General features: G+C 34.7%; 1 protein-coding gene across 1 annotated transcript in view; it reads right to left on the bottom strand.

Moving 5' to 3' along the window:
- Apoltp (Apolipoprotein lipid transfer particle) overlaps positions 1 to 17,768 on the bottom strand; it is a 105,271-nt gene that overhangs the window by 57,818 nt on the left and 29,685 nt on the right. The window contains exons 19-38 of the mRNA XM_085943006.1: positions 17,003 to 17,188; positions 16,463 to 16,598; positions 15,256 to 15,435; positions 14,651 to 14,921; positions 14,208 to 14,326; positions 13,278 to 13,451; positions 12,883 to 13,059; positions 12,094 to 12,297; positions 11,152 to 11,337; positions 10,014 to 10,183; positions 7,339 to 7,553; positions 6,682 to 6,844; positions 5,349 to 5,454; positions 4,673 to 4,792; positions 3,194 to 3,298; positions 2,328 to 2,439; positions 1,970 to 2,235; positions 1,479 to 1,676; positions 808 to 990; positions 392 to 490 (exon numbers count right to left, since the gene is read on the bottom strand). Of these exons, the coding sequence (XP_085799132.1) occupies positions 392 to 490; positions 808 to 990; positions 1,479 to 1,676; positions 1,970 to 2,235; positions 2,328 to 2,439; positions 3,194 to 3,298; positions 4,673 to 4,792; positions 5,349 to 5,454; positions 6,682 to 6,844; positions 7,339 to 7,553; positions 10,014 to 10,183; positions 11,152 to 11,337; positions 12,094 to 12,297; positions 12,883 to 13,059; positions 13,278 to 13,451; positions 14,208 to 14,326; positions 14,651 to 14,921; positions 15,256 to 15,435; positions 16,463 to 16,598; positions 17,003 to 17,188 (3,370 nt within the window). The remainder of the gene's footprint in view (positions 1 to 391; positions 491 to 807; positions 991 to 1,478; positions 1,677 to 1,969; positions 2,236 to 2,327; positions 2,440 to 3,193; positions 3,299 to 4,672; positions 4,793 to 5,348; positions 5,455 to 6,681; positions 6,845 to 7,338; positions 7,554 to 10,013; positions 10,184 to 11,151; positions 11,338 to 12,093; positions 12,298 to 12,882; positions 13,060 to 13,277; positions 13,452 to 14,207; positions 14,327 to 14,650; positions 14,922 to 15,255; positions 15,436 to 16,462; positions 16,599 to 17,002; positions 17,189 to 17,768) is intronic.

The following is a 17,768-nucleotide window of genomic DNA, read 5'->3' as shown; positions in this document are numbered from 1 at the left end:
TAATATTGACGTATTTAACTGAGTTTTGAATTTAAAACTCAGATCATACTATGGTAGACAAATATATTTATCAAAATATATATCCAGTTCGAAATACTCGAATACTCGAAAAACCGTTTTAGCCGCTATTCGAAGTAAGCGCTCATATGTAATTTTTTTTTTAATATAATAAATCTAAGCAAGACAGGATATAATATGTATAATATTTATGTTGGATTTTTTGTATGCCATAACAGAATACATACATAGGGGAGTTGACATGGGTGAAAATGGCCAAGTGTTTTTAATATCCACAGACCATGAAAAGATGGCTTTGAATTGGAAAGAGTGGACTGAAGATTGTCGATTATCAAATAGGAGAGGTGGCCACAGAAGTAAAACAAATATGTACCTGTAAGACGAATTTGTCTGTCAACCTAAAAAGCGTCCTGTTTGGCAAATGTAAGTCTGCTTTTATCTTGAATATTTCTTCTTGCGTTGGTCCGTCAACCTAAAAAAAGACAGAAAGTGATTTTAAGAGAAAGTTATATTATCCCAGAAACATCTGTTAAAATACCAGTAACCCATCGCAAGGATTTAATGGGTTTTGTGACGTCAAATAAAAGAAAATATCTCAATAATAATAATATTTTTTTTATTTCAATTTTTTTTAAAGAATTTTAAATGTAGCATTCTTTCATTGTCATCATCATTTAAAATACGTAACATTGAAAAGTCTCAGAAACATATCTATTGTATAAATCCTTAATAATCTTCGGCTGAGAACAAGATTTTCTGTGGTGAAAATCAATATGTCAGTAAATTTACCTTATTTAGCTGTGCATCAAATTTAATAGTTGGGTAATTGATCATGTTCACTGTGACAAAAATGTCAGTTGAGAAATCCTCCACCAGTTGATCGTGCCGTTTCTTAATCTTCGTGAAGTATTGCTCTTCAATTATCTTCAAGAGTCCCTTTCCATTGTTTTTTATCAAAAGGGCAACTCCAACCTGAAAGTGAATATACAATAAAATATTTAAGTGAATATGTGAATTCGAGAGAGAGAGTGAATCCCACTAATCAGTGACGAAAAACTGTTATAATTTTCTTGATAAATGAAATAAAATCAAAAGCAAGCAGTAGGCGTCGATTCCTAGACATTTTTTTTTGATTAGCTCGGATGAGTGATAATTTTTTACCTTAAATAATCGACGTTTAGAAAAAAGTATTGGTTTGTCTTAGTATTAATGGGTGGCAATTTTTTTTTCAATGGTGATTATTGGATTCATGTCTTTTGAAAAATAAGAAATATTTATTTCGAAGAAAAATATCAATTGCATTAAAACAAAAAATATATGCAATTTACTATGGCCGGTACGTATAATACGCGTGCAAGAATGGAGAGCAAAATAAGAAGTTTCACTTCTATCATATGTGAAAAATAAATACTGAAACAACAAATGATAACTTCATTATGGTGAAGAAATGTCAATATCACCTTATGTTTGGAGAGTCGTATAGATACTTCCGAATCCAGTCCTCCGGTATAAATGTTTTTAAGGACCAGTCCATTTTCTTCGTATCCTTTGAATCCGGTGAACACTTTGTATAGATACTGGAAGTCGGCAATGGAGTTGTAGTGCCATATTCCGGTGAAACCAAATTCCGCTTCAGCCCAACCAATACGGAAATCAACCTAAAATGTTTAACGATACAACTAAATACAAGGGAAAAAAGCCACTGAAAGTATTGCCATTTCTACCATTGACAAACATGTCAGCCAGAGTAAGTACACAAATTATTTGGTAAGAAAAAACACTAGATTTGATGAAAAACAAAAACTAAAAAATTAAGCAGGCGGTACAAAGAATTAATACAACTTTGAAACAATGTTTATACAATGTTTTTTGTTTACGGGCGACTACTAAAAAATATTAGATATCTCAAGAAATACTCGCTTATCTAGAAAAGGACTTGTTAATTTCTCACCTCTTCGCTATTTCTTTTAGCTGACATCTTCGTATTCTGCAATAAGTCAACAGGCAATGCGATGTGACCGAAAACATGGAAGTCTTGCATGGAAGCCAACCTAAGCAGCAGTTCTACACCAGTTGTAAAGTTGGGCGTTTGAATCATGGCCACCAGATGTCGATCCGTATCACTGAGACCGAAACGCGCCTCCATCAAAGAGTAAGTTGGGTTTGGACTGGTCACGTTCAACGACAGCATGTTGTTGGTGAAGCGTGTCATATGGCCTGAGAAGAATAGAAAAACAGTTATATTAACAAACATTCTTCAACGAATTGTAGATAATAAGAACATTCCGTATTAATTATTTTATTCTTACCGTCTACAGTAATAGTGTAGATTTTCTCATCAATATCCAAATGTGTGAGCCCTTCAACATCCCTCTTATGGTTGAACATCAATTGAGTGACCAATAGTCCAGTCTTGTAGCCCTATAAAATTAATGTGTACAAAACACGATTACTCAATCTAATGAACCAAAAATCAACAGACACAAAAATCCAACAATTAAAGTGTATTACTGTGGGATCGGCATTAATGGTAAATACCTCAGTCACATAACCTCTGCAGATGAGATTGTCATCTTTGCAAACGACCTAGAATATTTTCAGAACAGGATGCAGGAGCTTTCAAATAAAAGCCACAAAGTAGGTTTATAAATAAATTACTCGAACACAAAAATAACGATGAACTGCTTTGTTGAACCAAAAGCGATCCTCATCAATGACAGCAATTACGTCTATCTTGTACAAAATATCAATTGACGGAGGTCGCTAAGCAGATGAAATGGCAATGGGCTCAGCAAATGCTGTCATTCAGTAGTACTCAAGAGGCACTAAACAACCACAGGCACGCCCTAAAACCCGTTGGATAGACGAACTTATAAAGTTCAGTGGATGTATATAGCAGCAAAGAACTATGTACCGAGAAGAGTGAATGGAGCTAAGGAAGGCCTTCATCCGGTAGTGGATCGACCTGGGCTAATAATGATGATGACATACTTAAATTTTTGAAACAATTGACAACCCTATTTGGTTTTTGGTTACTTACTGTTGGGTGTGTATGACTGCAAACAGTATCCGGGAAAGGGTTTGATTTAGCTGACAGTGAGCGTTGCTCAGAATAAAAACAGTACGGTTTTGCTAAGATGTAACTCAAAGGTAAGCGTAAATTAAAAAAAAATACCTGGAAGGGTGACTTCATGGCGACTCGTCCGGATATGTTGTTTGCAGTTGAAGTTCTATCAAACCTCCAGGAAGAGTTCACCATCATGAGGCCATCGTTGTTGTACTATGCAAAAATAATATCATTATGTGACGATACATAAGGAAATTAAATTTTACAAAAAAATCAAGACCCACTATTTATAACAGTCAGGCAGTGACACGAAACTATAAACTTTGATGGTAGTGTTTATACTAATTCAAATACAATATGGTAAACTGTTTGTAGATAATGATGATTGTTGCATATTAAAATAAATAGTAATAATATGCAATCAAAAATCTTCATCTATTGAAAACAGTTTACCACATTCAAAGATAATCAATAACTAGCACTACCATCGCTATTCGCGATTCAGTGCCATATTATATCCGGTCTTGCAAAAAATACTAGGGTGATGAGATCCCCGGGGTTCCAGCGGCTAGCTCAGGTGTCCATCGAACCCCGGATTCACAAAAAAAAGAAATTTTCAAACGGTTGGAGTGTAAATAAAACTCGGTCTTTCGTGCTCGTAACGTGGTCTTCTTATATTTTCTTAATTTTTAGTTTTACAAATTATATTTGGGATTTTTACAGTTGTAGTCGTCAGGTCCGTACCTATCGGAAAGGGGACGCTTACTAACATCCTTTTCTTTTCTTTCTTCAAATCTCGCGTACCTACGCCGTCCAACAAAAAGGACTCTCGTGATTGGCCAAATTTTATCGCCTGATTTTGATTTGACGAATCACGAGGACCACCTCGGCGCAGGCGCGCAGGGATTTTTACGTTGCCGGCAAGCGCGGCAAAATTTATTATATTTAAATACTTATATTTAGTCTTAAAATTATCTCTTTCATACATGATCATTTATACATTTTAAATTAAATTAAATTTATCTTAATTACACCTCCGCCCAATATGTGATTTTCACACACCGGACGAAGGCCCTTACTTATAAATAAAAAAATACTTACGTGGTTGAGCAAGGAATCAGATTAGATGTTTTATGAAGCCGTTTCTAGAGGTCAGGGTTACGTTTCGACTTGAGCTACTAAATGATTATTTTACACCGGGAGAAGCCCGCCTGTAACAGGGGTGTATCAGTGATTTGATATGTTTATTAAAATTCTATGAGATGGTGCCAAATTCATTCGTATCATTCTTCAAACAACTACTGTCAAAATTTCAGATCCGACTTGTAGTTAAAATATGAAAGCCGTCTGAATCATACATTTTCGCATTTGCCGTAGCAATGGGAAAAAAACTAATTCTGTGAAACTGAAAACTAAAACAGTATTTGAAGAAGTTAGCAGTTGCGTAGATCAAAATCATATAACACTGGACATCAACAGCTGTGCATGATTTAGGAAGAACAGATAAATATAAATTATGAATTTTATTCATTACATAATAACATAAAGATGAACTATGCGTTGTAAAGGAATATAAACAATTCTAACCTCAAAACTGAGCAGTGTATCAGATGTTTTTCTCCATTGGTGATGATGTCTTGCAATTGCTGCAACAGTCGGTAAAGTAGGCAACGTTGAATTGACAAGCCCACTTATCTCGCCAAAGATCTGGAATACACAATTAGAAGCATTAACCCCCGTGCTATCTAAACGCCTGGAGTCAAAACAACGCATAGAAATATGCACGTTTTATGATGTGTAAATAAATTAGCTCCTTCTTCTTATCGTGGCATCCCCTAGAAGAGATCTGTCATTATCAGGGCAATCTTTGCCTTATCAGTGTCGTCGATATACTTTTAGAATAATAGTTCTAATGATGAATGTCTTTATACATATTTATAATAGTAATAACAGTTATTATTCAGTAATATAACAGTAATAGTATAACAATATATAACAGTAGTTGATTGGTTCCTGCTCTCCTATTTTGCCAGTCACCAGTGTTGCCATCTCTGCTGTCACATACTTTTCAAAATAGTGGAATTTATACATTGCATTAGTACACATTGTCATTTTGCGTGTGAATGGTGAGTAGGGGTAATCATGAAGGACGAAGCACCACTAGTGAAAGATATTAACATAAAAATTATTATAAATTCAATTTGAATATCAACAAGTAAAAATAGTGGTACAACAGAAAAGTGGGGTGAATGATTTAACTTACTTCATTTGTTTTTAGCATGTAGTCTCCCATAAGACTGAAAACCAGTCTTTCCCTTTCCCATGTCATGTTTCCGTTCACAGATTGCATGTTGTCGAAATAGCGCCACCTATTGAGTAATAATTTTGTTATAGTGTTAGTTAGTAGTGTATTAGTAGAGGCATCTCAACGTTGACTCAAATCCATCTTGTAAAAAGCTTGATCTAATCATTTCTTTCCGTGCGCAAGAAGTAGGCGTGATTGATTCATATATTGTATACGGTTGCTTATGGCTTGGCTTACAATATAAAAAATCACTTCACGAGGAGCCTTTCCAATCCTCCGTCAGATTCATCTGAAGGGCTTCACTTAGCAAAGAGGCATGACATTAACTCTGAAGGACACATTTTCACATGTGTGATTTCAAATTGAATACAATAACAATATTACTAAATCATGACTTAAAAACTCTAAGCTTGCATTCGAAAAAGAAAACATTCCAATAAATATTTGTCCTAGCACGAAACTATTGATAGAAAACCATAATAAGTTTTGAATTCAGTAGACAACCTATAAAATTGTGTATTTTTACAGCCGTATATTTGCCTTTCCGGATTATTGGATTATTTCAAGACTATTGTACAGCCTTAAGGGAATACATGCTCAGCGTAGGTCAAAATGGAGCTTTTGTTCTATTTTCAAAGCATGATCCTGGACATACCTTAAACGTTGTGGATAATCTATTTATATAATTTTGAAGCCTTATTATCCTTTATATTTATTTTAAACATTTGATGACTGCATAAAGTATTTTTATTACATAAAATAGTATTCTTTTATACCTCTCGCTCTAATGTTTTAGAATATAGTCATATTTCAGTACATAAATGTGCAGTGCTGTTAAGATTTTTTACATTTATTAATTTTTAAACGCATTTATAAAACCATCAGTATAATTTATATCGACATTATTATAGTGAAATATTTACGATAAAAAATAATACTATTTTATGTAATAAAAATACTTTATGCAGTCATCAAAATGTTTAAAATAAATATAACGGATAATAAGGCTTCAAAATTATATAAATAGATTATCTACAACGTTTAAGGTATGTCCAGGATCATGCTTTGAAAATAGAAAAAAAAGCTCCATTTTGACCCACGCTGAGCACATCCCCCCTTAAGCTAATATAATATACAAAGCCTACTGAAGAAAAAGACCATAACTACATACATTGCTGATAACTGATGAAAAGTAAAAAAAAACATTTTCCCTTGTAGAAATGAGGTTGCGATATATCAATTTTACTTTCAACAATGAGTTGATCAACAAAAAAATTATTATTTTGCGTACATGAGATTCAAGCTGGTATCCCGCCATCCCTGGAAAGGTGTATCCATCTCAGAGAGAAGAGCATAGACGCTTTCCTTCTGCATTTCCGAGTAGAGCTTCACTCGCCACAGGATGTTGTCGTCCGGAGACCACGCCAGTTTCACCAGCCACTGGCACAACCAATCTACAAACAAGTACAACCATTACATTAACATAACTTCCCATAAGCCGGATCACATACACAGACTGCAACACGTTGAATCTGTCGATGTAACTTAAACTACACACAACATCGATGCAATATTTTTTATTTAAAAAAATATGCAGTCGCAATCAACAAATTTGGAAACACACGGCATGAATTTCTCAGGTAAGGTGCTAGACTCACTACCATAAAGCAGCAATCTCAGAATATAAGTATATATAGTATTTATAGCCATTAGTCCCAGACATTCCGCATCAAGTAGAATATTACTACAGCCTTTCCTATTTGGATAGCGATCTCAATTTGCAAAATTCTATCACCTGTGATGTACATCCAAAGGTAATTGAAGCTGTCGAAACTCTTAATGTGATGGGACAAGTGCTATTGTACATGAATTTTCAAATCAATGCAAGACAATTTGTTATGATAATAATAACTGAGTAATATAATTAACATAGATACACAATCTTTACCTTTCACTAAGAAATCAAATTCCCCATTTATCAATCGTCCAGGGTAGAACAGAAGAACGGAACCCGCGTAGTTCAAGACTCCTCGATCCAACAGCTCAAGGCCAACACTAAGTTTCCTGTTGGGATCCCGATTTGCATCCCAGTTGATGTCAGCGCTAAGCTTCTTCATGTGTTTGCGGTTTATGTTTAGATACGTCACGTGGATGTCTCGTAATCTACATGGAAAGATAACATTTTAGGGGACAGTCAACATAATTAATATATTGTGGATTTCTAATATGACTCAAATCTTCATAATTCACAATTCTTCAAAATCATTGAATAAATTGGTTTGGACCATATTTTGACATTTTGTTGTGCCGGATGCAAGAAATAATGTTTCATCATGATGATTTGTGATATTTTATCTGAATACATAATATGAAGGGTAAGCGGAAAGAAAGATCATTGTCACATTAACTCAGTTTTGAGATAAAGTGAAAAAAGTTTAGAAAATAAAATATATAAATCGGTGTCGTTTGGGCATAACCTGTGTCATGTTATTTACACATGACACACTTTCTTGATGATGGCAACACATGGCAAAGGACGACCTGAGTACGCATGCGCACTACGATAGTTTCAAGACAGTTCGAAAATCTATTTCCGGCGCTAAAGACGCAAGGCGGTTTTTTAACATGAAGGCGAAGCGAAATTCAGGCTCTCAGTTTTTATCGTTCGAACGAAGCAGACGTCTCGCTCAGTTCCGAGCCTCAGACCAGGGGCACATGGCTTTGATTCCCTGACGTTTTGGAGACGATGATTATGGCCATCCGAAGGACGACCCCCTCAGGCCAGGAGATCGAAGGAAGGCCATGGTACCGACTCATTTGAAGACGCACTCCTCGATTCCGTCCTGGAAGGAATCGACGACGGCGAAAGAGCTGAGAGCATATTTGTTTTGTGGTATTTATTAATATTTCATTACGTTACGGTCCACCGAATTAGCTTTTTATTTATGTTCTAAATTATTTAAATTATACAACGCTAGGCGCTCGTAATTGATTTGATTAATTTATACAACTTTATACACTGTCGCTTGCTAGTAAATTTTATATATTAATTATACATCTGTTAAAATTCTTTACACAAGTTTTATTTAAATTACCTTTTATCACTATTGCCTCTATGCATTTCATAGAGTGGCGCTCAAAACCGAGATATTCCTAATTGCAATTTTATGTCTTATATTATCACAGAAAGTAACCGAATGGGTAAAGTAGCCGGACAGGTAACTGAGGTTTTAGAGGTAATGTCAAAACACCCACGACCCTGCTATTCCCCTAGTCTCATGCTCTATTTCCCCTCCAATTCCCATCCTATCCATCATAAATCCTACCCACCTTCTATACCCCTTCTTTTCCTACATCACATACCCACCTTTTCCTACATCACATCCTTATTCCGTACATCACATTTGACCTTCTATACTTTCTTTCCTACGCGACACCTGTTAACTGCAAAATGTTGAATTTACAGGAGAGCCATTTTAAGCTTTGTATTGCCCACATAAATTTCAGTTCATTTTTCTGTTTAAAATTGAAAAAAACATTTTAAAATAAATAACTGAAGAAGAATATGACAATACTTAGATTGTCAATTATTTCACTAATTAGGAAAATAAGGTCACTTATCAGTGATGAAACTATGACAAGGTCTTTGGTCATGTTTTGACCAAACTAACCACTGTGTTTGTTCACATTACATCATATTATTACAATAGCGTTTTGAGCATTTTAAGTGAAATATAGATATCGGGTTATTACCAAATGGAAGATAATACTATAGTGACCCAATTTTTACTGTTAACATAAAATGACCAAAAAAGCAGTTATCAGGTTATGCCCAAATGCCACCGAAATATTCTTCTGTCAAATATTTGTCATACATAATGATCTTTCTTTTGAATTTCAATGATTTCTTTCTGATGCCAGTGTTTGGACGATGATTTTTATTATTTTTTTCCAAGTATGCCATCTAATAGCTTACAAAATTCTTCACAAGATGGCATCATTAACTCATTTTCCAATTTTTGTGGATAATGATTTTTCTTTCCGCTTACCCTATATTCAAAATAATGATTACCTATATAAGATTGTTTTTTACGCATGTAACACTAATACAAAACATTTTTATTTAATTGTTACCGTAGCAACTAAATCTCACAAAAGAGAAAACTTGGTACAAATACACATGAATCTGCAATGTGAATGTAATTTCTATTCTATCAGAATTACTATTATTTCTTGATGGAAAAACATGATTATAAGAAATAACAACTGTTATCAATTGACCAATTTTATCACAAATTGAATCCTGTTTTGGTATATTATTATCAATTTTTCAAGTTTTACTCTATGATTTTCTGTCCAGGCGATTGACAATTAACTCAGTTGATTAAATTGATTAATCATGCAAAAATACCATTTTCTTTTCAATTTCAGTAATTAATATTCATTTTTTTACTTTCAAAGTTCATGTTTCATTTTCATATATTCAGGCTCTGCTTTCATAGAAGAAGGTTTTCTTGTTTTGCAGTCATTTTAATAATATAGTTAATGAGTCTGAAAAAGTATAAAATAGCAATATAAAGGGACGAAAAGTACTATATTTTTTAAAGCTGCTTGTTCACTTACTGGTCGATATGTATATCGGCAATGACATTTGTATCGTTGTGCATGTCGGTGACCAGTCTGATGCTGTAAGTCTTGGACTGCATGTCCAGCTGGCCGTAGCAGGTGAAGTTATTCTCGGAATAGAGCACGTAACGCCCTGTTACCCCATAATGATCTTCATTTTGATCGCCCTGGAAAATAAAATCCATATACATAAAACTTTCAATTTTTAGTAAGTTAGAGACATTTTCCGTATCGGTATCTTTTAGCCACGCAATAGGGAAGATGTGGTCGGAATCTAAGCCTGATTTAAATTATTGCCAACTTAAAAAATTTTAATTTTTTTTATGTGTTTATTGAGTTGGTTAGTGAGATCCCCGGGGTTCCAGCGGCTAGCTCAGGTGTCCATCGAACCCCGGATTCACAAAAAAAAGTACGATATATTTGAGGGTGGAATTAAATAAAACCACGTCTGTCTCGTGTAACTTGGTATTCCTTATATTTTACACTTTCTTTACATGTTTAGGTTTTTACAATTAGTTACGCAGGTCCGTATATGTCGGAAAGGGGACGCTTACTTATTTTTTTTTTCTTTTTAAATTTCGCGTACCGACGCCGTCCAGCAAAAAGGACTCTCGTGATTGGCCAAATTTTATCGCGTGATCTTTGATTCGGCGAATCACGAGCCTGACCCTGGCACCGGCGCGCGAGGATTTCACGCACAATGCGCGGCAAAATTTATTATATTTAAATACTTATATTTAGTCTTAAAATTATCGCTTTCATCCATCATCATTTATACTTTTTAAATTAAATTAAATTTATCTTAATTACACCTCCGCCCAATATGTGATTTTCACACACCGGACGAAGGCCCTTACTTATAAATAAAAAAAAATACTTACGTGGTTGAGCAAGGAATCAGATTAGATGTTTTATGAAGCCGTTTCTAGAGGTCAGGGTTACGTTTCGACTTGAGCTACTAAATGATTATTTTACACCGGGAGAAGCCCGCCTGTAACAGGGGTGTATCATTAGGTACTCCAAAGTTTTTAATTTTTACCACACTCGGGGTAGTTTCCCTTTGATTGCTTAAGAAGAATTGAAAACTAAGCATTGTGGCTTCTGAAAATATTTTAACAACATTGTCAATACATACCCTAACATTGAAATTGAGCTGTCTATTGTCTTGGGTGTACTTGGCGTCAAAAGCGATTTTCTCAAAAGTGGTACTTGTGAGAACAGCCTTGAGACGTCTTGAAGCGAGATGTGCTACACTCTGATCGTGATAGTAAGCCGCTAATGTTGCATCGGTTCCCGTAAACCAGACTCCTTGGGCATGAATCTGAAATGGAATTTTAATTGTTTACATAAGTACAATATTTATTACATAATATAAACAATTTTAATCAAATGGCATGGAGGTCTCTGGTGACCGGCGAGGAAGACCTAACTTTGAGTTATTACTTAGTGCAAGTGGGCACACATATTGTGTATTTTCCTATATGGGTTGACCGGCATGGCCCTTTAGTATGTTAGTGCAACTTGACCTGAGAATATTCCTTACTAAAGTAAGTAACTAAAGATTTCGCAAAGTAAAAATGTATGTATGCACTATGACACAACATGGGATCTTGCTAATAAAATGATGCTGTATGATTAATTATTACATGTGTCACTAATTGGCTGATCTATAATCAAAACAAATACGATCAAGCTTAGGAAAACAAACTCACACTCAATCGTCCGTACTTGCTAGAGCAAGACAGGTTACTGGCAACGTGGCTGGCTCGGCGAATGTGATAGATTTAGTGGCATATGGTAGTATGTTATAAAATAAGGTGGAAGACAATTTTTAATTATCATTTTTTTAGAATTTGACATTGTCAATTTGAAATTTAAGTACTTTTATTATAATTTTGATAGTTCAAACCCTACAAATCACATGCGATATTATACAAATAAGGGGATGATAATAATATTATAATGTCTAAATTAATTTATTCTGTTATAATTATTGTTTACCTCCACCCAACAGGCGGTACTATTTCACATGACTTGAAGCCAAAATTAATGTCAAATAGAAAAATTTAAGCCTTACATCAAATTCATTTGTTCTCTTTTCGTGGAGTTTCACTGTCACAGCGAGAGGGGTCAAAGACGGTAAAGTGGCATTGAGAGCGGCTTCCACGTAAATGCTCATCCCTGACGGCATGTAGATTTTTCCCCACACTCCGATGAGTCCTCCGGATCGGCCAAGCTTGTCATAAGCGGCCGTTGTAGATAAGGTTTTTGTGGAGCTGTCCTGGAATGGAAAAGGTTTGATCAGAATCTAGGAACAGACGAAGCATAATGTATCATGACAATACAATTGGTAACTTATATTTACGGCAAGTGAAAGGGAATGAGAGGGAAATAGATAACATTTGGATAAGCATATCCTGGATCTAAATAAACCTTTTCATTAACAAAAACTCCGTTTAAAATTACAATAAAACCATGATGTAATGTACTATTTCCGTGTGTCCGTTAAAGCCGAAAGTCATTATATAGTAGAGTAGGTTTTCCGAATGTGTGTGTTAAAAAATAGAGAAATTAGTTAGTTTACCTGTTTTTAATTAAATGTATTTAACTAAACATAAATAATTTTATAGTAACACAAAATTACACATCGGCCGACATGCTTTAAAACTGCTGGGAAAAGTCACGCTACCTACTCATAACTCATAGCTCATAACTGTGAATCCGCTCGATAACGGCTTAGACCTCCTAGACTTGGATCCTCTGAGGATGCCATGCTTTAGGCGGTATCAGTATTTAAGTGGTTTTGTTTCTGTGATTATTTCGATTACACCATAAGAGTGGATTAATGGACCTCTTCTTCACTTACCTCTTCATAATTATAATAGATGTCCAGGTAAGGTTTTTGAATCTTTATATGGTGTTGAATTTTGAATCCATCTAGAGTTCTATGTCTGGCGAGTGAATACTGAAACTTGGCATCATCACCTTGCAATAGCCGTGATGAGCTCAAATTGAAGTTGCATTCAAGATGATTTTGGGTCACCTGTAAAGAAAAGATCAGAATATGATTAGTTCTATAACAATAGACCACTTTCTAGCTAATAGACTTATATTATTTAATAATTTATTTTTGTATATTCTACAATACGTATAAGTATTGTGTGAGACTGGAATACATAATATGTATGTATTTTTCATTAGATTTTCACTATAAGGGAACTTATCAATTTATGGGAATAGATGTTTCTTACGATGTCTTACCATATACTTGGCATCAGCGAAGAAATTCAGATGTGGATATGAAGTGAACTCCAATCCCAATTCACAGTAAAAGTCTCTCTTCATCCCGAGTTCCCTGTTGCTGACCAGAGTGTCGATCTTGATTGTTTCTTTACGCTCATCCAGGAACTGATAGTCCAGCCGGAGCTTAGCACCCTGACAAGCAGATAGATTACAAGTTACATTTTTTAGATGAAACATATGATAAAGGTATGTACAACTTACAAGTACCTAGATACTCAATGCATTGATGATATAATATAATTTTTATAATTGAGGTCCAATGACAGTAGTGTAGTGAAACAGTAATTTAGTAATATTTTGAAGTGAAATCACAAACACCCAGACGAAAGTCGTACAAATATACTGTGACCTCACTGGGAATCGAACCCAGAGCTCCCAGATGAAAGGCCAGCGCCTTACCCCTATGTAGGCCGGACATTGGATTAACAAATTTTAATTATTAATCAGTGTTTCTTAAACTGTGGAACGCATACCACCTGAAGTACATGATTGTTTTCGTTTAGTACATCAGAAAAGTTAAAGAAAAAACTTATTTCATCAAAATAAATCCTGTAAAATCTTTGTCACTAAAGCCTTAATTACATTGAGCTTCTTTACGAGCTGTTTGTTGGCGAATTTATAATCTGCCTGTAAAGTCGCCCAGTGTAATCATCGAACATGTTAGCTTGTTCGATGATCACACTTGGCGACTTTACAGGCAGATTATAAATTCGCCAACACACAGCTCGTAAAGAAGCTCAATGTAATTGAGGCTTAAAGGGGTACAAGCATGTTGTATGTTGAATTTCTCGATAATCATAGCTTCTTTAGTAAAAAAATAAAAAAACACAGTTTCACAAATCGGCTAAGTAAAATGATAAAGATATTTATTAGGTAAGGGTGAATAACCTTGCTGGGTCCGTTCCACGTGATATATCCGATAAGTCGACTGGCGAGACGTTTCGTTTGAAACTCGAGCGACACGTCCCATTGCGATACTCCCTTCTTTGTAGCATAGCGCAGTGTTCCTAAATGCATTGAATTGAAGCAAATTTAGATTAATCTTGACATAGTAAAATACATATAACATTTCACAGAAGGAAAAAATTTAAAAAACGGAAGTAAAACAATAGTTTTTAATAATGTATTTAAAGAGATATAACCACTAAAAAAGAAGTTTGAAAGTCAGTTTTAGGAGAATTCTCTAGCCATTAATAAATGAACATTTTTAGACTACGTTTATTCTTTGCAATAAATAGTTTCATAATACAGTAAAAACAGCATTTTCCTAGTTTTCATGTCACCGGAATCGTGGTCTCCAATAAACATAGACTATATAAATGATAAACAACCTGCAAGTTCCGTAATCCGTTCATTGTTAACAGCAACATAAACCCTGGGAATGTAAATAAATCCATTTTTCTGGTCTTGCTTGTTGAGCGACAGCACGGCATCAAAGTGCTTCTGCCCGTCGATGTCTAATACGCACTCGATCAGTTTGTAGTCGGGGAGGTTTTTATAGGTAGCGTGCGCTTTCAGGACGTGATGTGACGACTGGAAGGACATCACGGCCGTGCCGGTATCCACCAGCGAACTGACGCTGGCGTTGAACATCCTTTTTGTCTGTGGAAATTGAAAACATTATATATTTTATTACTATTGGTATAATGTACAGTCAGCGCTTGCATTGGTAGCCCTTTCATTGGCAGTATGTTAATCTTTGTACAACTATCAATCAAATTTGGGAGACTGCCAGTTAAGTCATATTGTGGGCAACATTACTGAAAGTCAAAAAACTGATTAAATCATATAAATAGTTTTCTATTCAACAAATCATTCGTAATATTTAAGAATGCAAAATTCTTTATTAAATTTAATGAGGTAATGCCTTACCATTAAATAATACATCAAGTTGACAAATGTATATTATATTGTAATACAATAAAAAAATGTTTACCTTAGATCCGGGAGTATCAAATGAGAAGCTTAAGATGCTGGCGGTTTTGTTAGATTCCCATGAATAGAGGAATGAGTAAACCTTAGCTGTCGGATCAACTTTCTCCAGAGAAAGCAGGTAGCGAGCTGGTCCAGCCATTATGAAGTACGGAGCATCTGTTACATCAGTCACGTTGGGAAACTGAAAGATAATATATATTAGCTTCTGAAATTTCTAACTAACACTAGAGAATTGCCATTAACAGGTCATAAGCATGACATCCTTTCATGTAGGAAAGTGAAATCTCAAATGAATGAAAGCCCTTTGTGATTAATAAAATAATCAATTGGAAGATTGTGTGTTAAAGTAATAAAACTTTATAATAAAAACAAAGACCAGTTTGAAGATGGATTTGTAGCCCGAGACAGATGTCATAATTCTTTTTTAACCATATCCACACAAAGAATCTCTATCGCTCACTAATCCTCTTGTATCTTTCCATTGGTAATGCCAACTGTTCAACCAATTCGCTTCGGATATTGATATTATATTCCACTCACGTGAGATGAGTTTAGGTGAACGTCGTTTAATAAATTTTATTATAGGGTATACATACTAAGTTCATTTGGCATACTTCTATGTACTTTATAATTTTTGTATTTACTCTTAATACTATTTTTATACTGTTTCTCCATGTCATGTTGTGAACGTCTTGAATTTGTAATTTGTAAAATTTCACTAAGTATATGTAAATAAATAAATTTTAATTTGAATGATACCAGCATCACATAGCTCCAACATATAGCAGTATTCCAGGACGCCACAATATTTTTTCCAGTCTATTGCTACATCTTCAATTTGGATATGATGAGCGACTGCATGGTCTGCTTTCTTACCTCCTCATTTCAGATAAATTTATACCACCGCATACCCAGTATCGACGGCAAGCATTTGTTCAATATACAGAAGTATTAATAAGGTGCCTTGACTCGCCACTGTAAAGCGGCATCATCAAAATATATGCGTTGAACAGGCGGCATTTAGTTGTAACCAAATACTACTATGAGTCTAGTTGAATGTTACTCCAGCCATTCGTATTGAAGTGTCATCTTCCATGATGTGCACCACCAAGTAGTCATAGTCAACAACTCGAAATTGTAAAATTAACAAAAGTCTTTCACTTTAAAACCTGAAAATATTATAATCAAATATTAAGATAATATATTACCTCATATGTTGCGCAGACTTTGATTCCGAAGGCGATATCGACAGCGGTCCAGCTGCAGGTAGACTCCTGAACCTTATCTTTGCTGATACCCACTTGTTGCACTTCTTTGTTGCCGTGCAAAATAATCAACTCCGATCTGTAAACGCATTCAATTATTGTACATTGTCAAATTAATTATTTCTTGAATAACAAAGGTGTTTACGAAAGTCCAACAAAATTTTAATGTACATTTAGGTTAGGTTAGGTTTGATGTTATAGAAAAACTATGCTGTTGTGGTTACAATTTATTTATTAACTTCTGGTAGATAAAGATCCACAAATTCTTCTCTTCTCAACTTCTCTCATTTTCTCAATATAAAGAACACATTTTTATCATGTACTTATATATACATAATGTCAGGTTATATAGTGTTTTTTGATATGCCATAAGATCATTTTAATGGATTTTGCTAATATAAAAGAAGTAATGGAGATCTATGTATTTTATTGTACAATATTTATGAAAAAACAAGTTGTAATAAGATTTTATAAGATGCTTACTTGGCTTCAAAGATCTCCTGTTTGGAGTGCGGCATTGATACTGAGACAGAAGCGAGGGTCCCGGAGCGTAGTCTAACTTTGGCGGCCAACGCTGTGGCTGTGTGGAGGCGGAGATTCACGCGAATGCCGGTACCCCCAAGACCGCCACCAATCACACCCATCGTTGCTGCTATATTCAGGGCCATACTGGAAAAGATAATTTTAAATGAGACACATTTGACATATTTGTGAGTGTTCATTTAAATATTTTGGCACATGTTCTGCTGAATCCGTGAATCCGTTCCACTGTAATAATAATAATTTATGGAATTTATTGACTATATCAGTGAATCTAAAATTGTGTTAAAATGCTTGCGGTTTTTGTTAGATACAATATAATTATACAATAACAGTGTGAAGTTCGCTAGAATTTAAATTGCGATGACATCTAATTTAATCATTAATCCTACAGTCTTACTTTCATTTATTTTTATTTAGGACACTTTCTGAGAAAATATATTATAACCAATAGAAAAAATCTTTTTGAAAAAAGTAAGCCAGGGAATCGAACCCTGCATCTCCCGGGTTTACGTCCCATCCGCGCATTACCTCTATGCTACGCAGTGACATACTAATTGCGACAAATTTTAACTATTGGCCACTTTTAATACCCACTCATCAGCGCTCTTCTAAATCAAGCTACTATGTATGTTAATTATGTATGTTCAATAATTAGAATGGTACATTCGTAAATCTTGTGAATTATTCGTTGAATAAAAGAAATAGT

This window comes from Rhyacophila brunnea, unplaced genomic scaffold (genome assembly GCF_057557595.1).
Source record: "Rhyacophila brunnea isolate RB1 unplaced genomic scaffold, BYU_Rbru_1.0 scaffold_15, whole genome shotgun sequence".
In the NCBI taxonomy this organism is placed as follows: Eukaryota; Metazoa; Arthropoda; class Insecta; order Trichoptera; family Rhyacophilidae; genus Rhyacophila; species Rhyacophila brunnea.
Note: the sequence above shows the minus strand (reverse complement) of the source record. Positions and strands in the feature narration are given on the sequence as shown.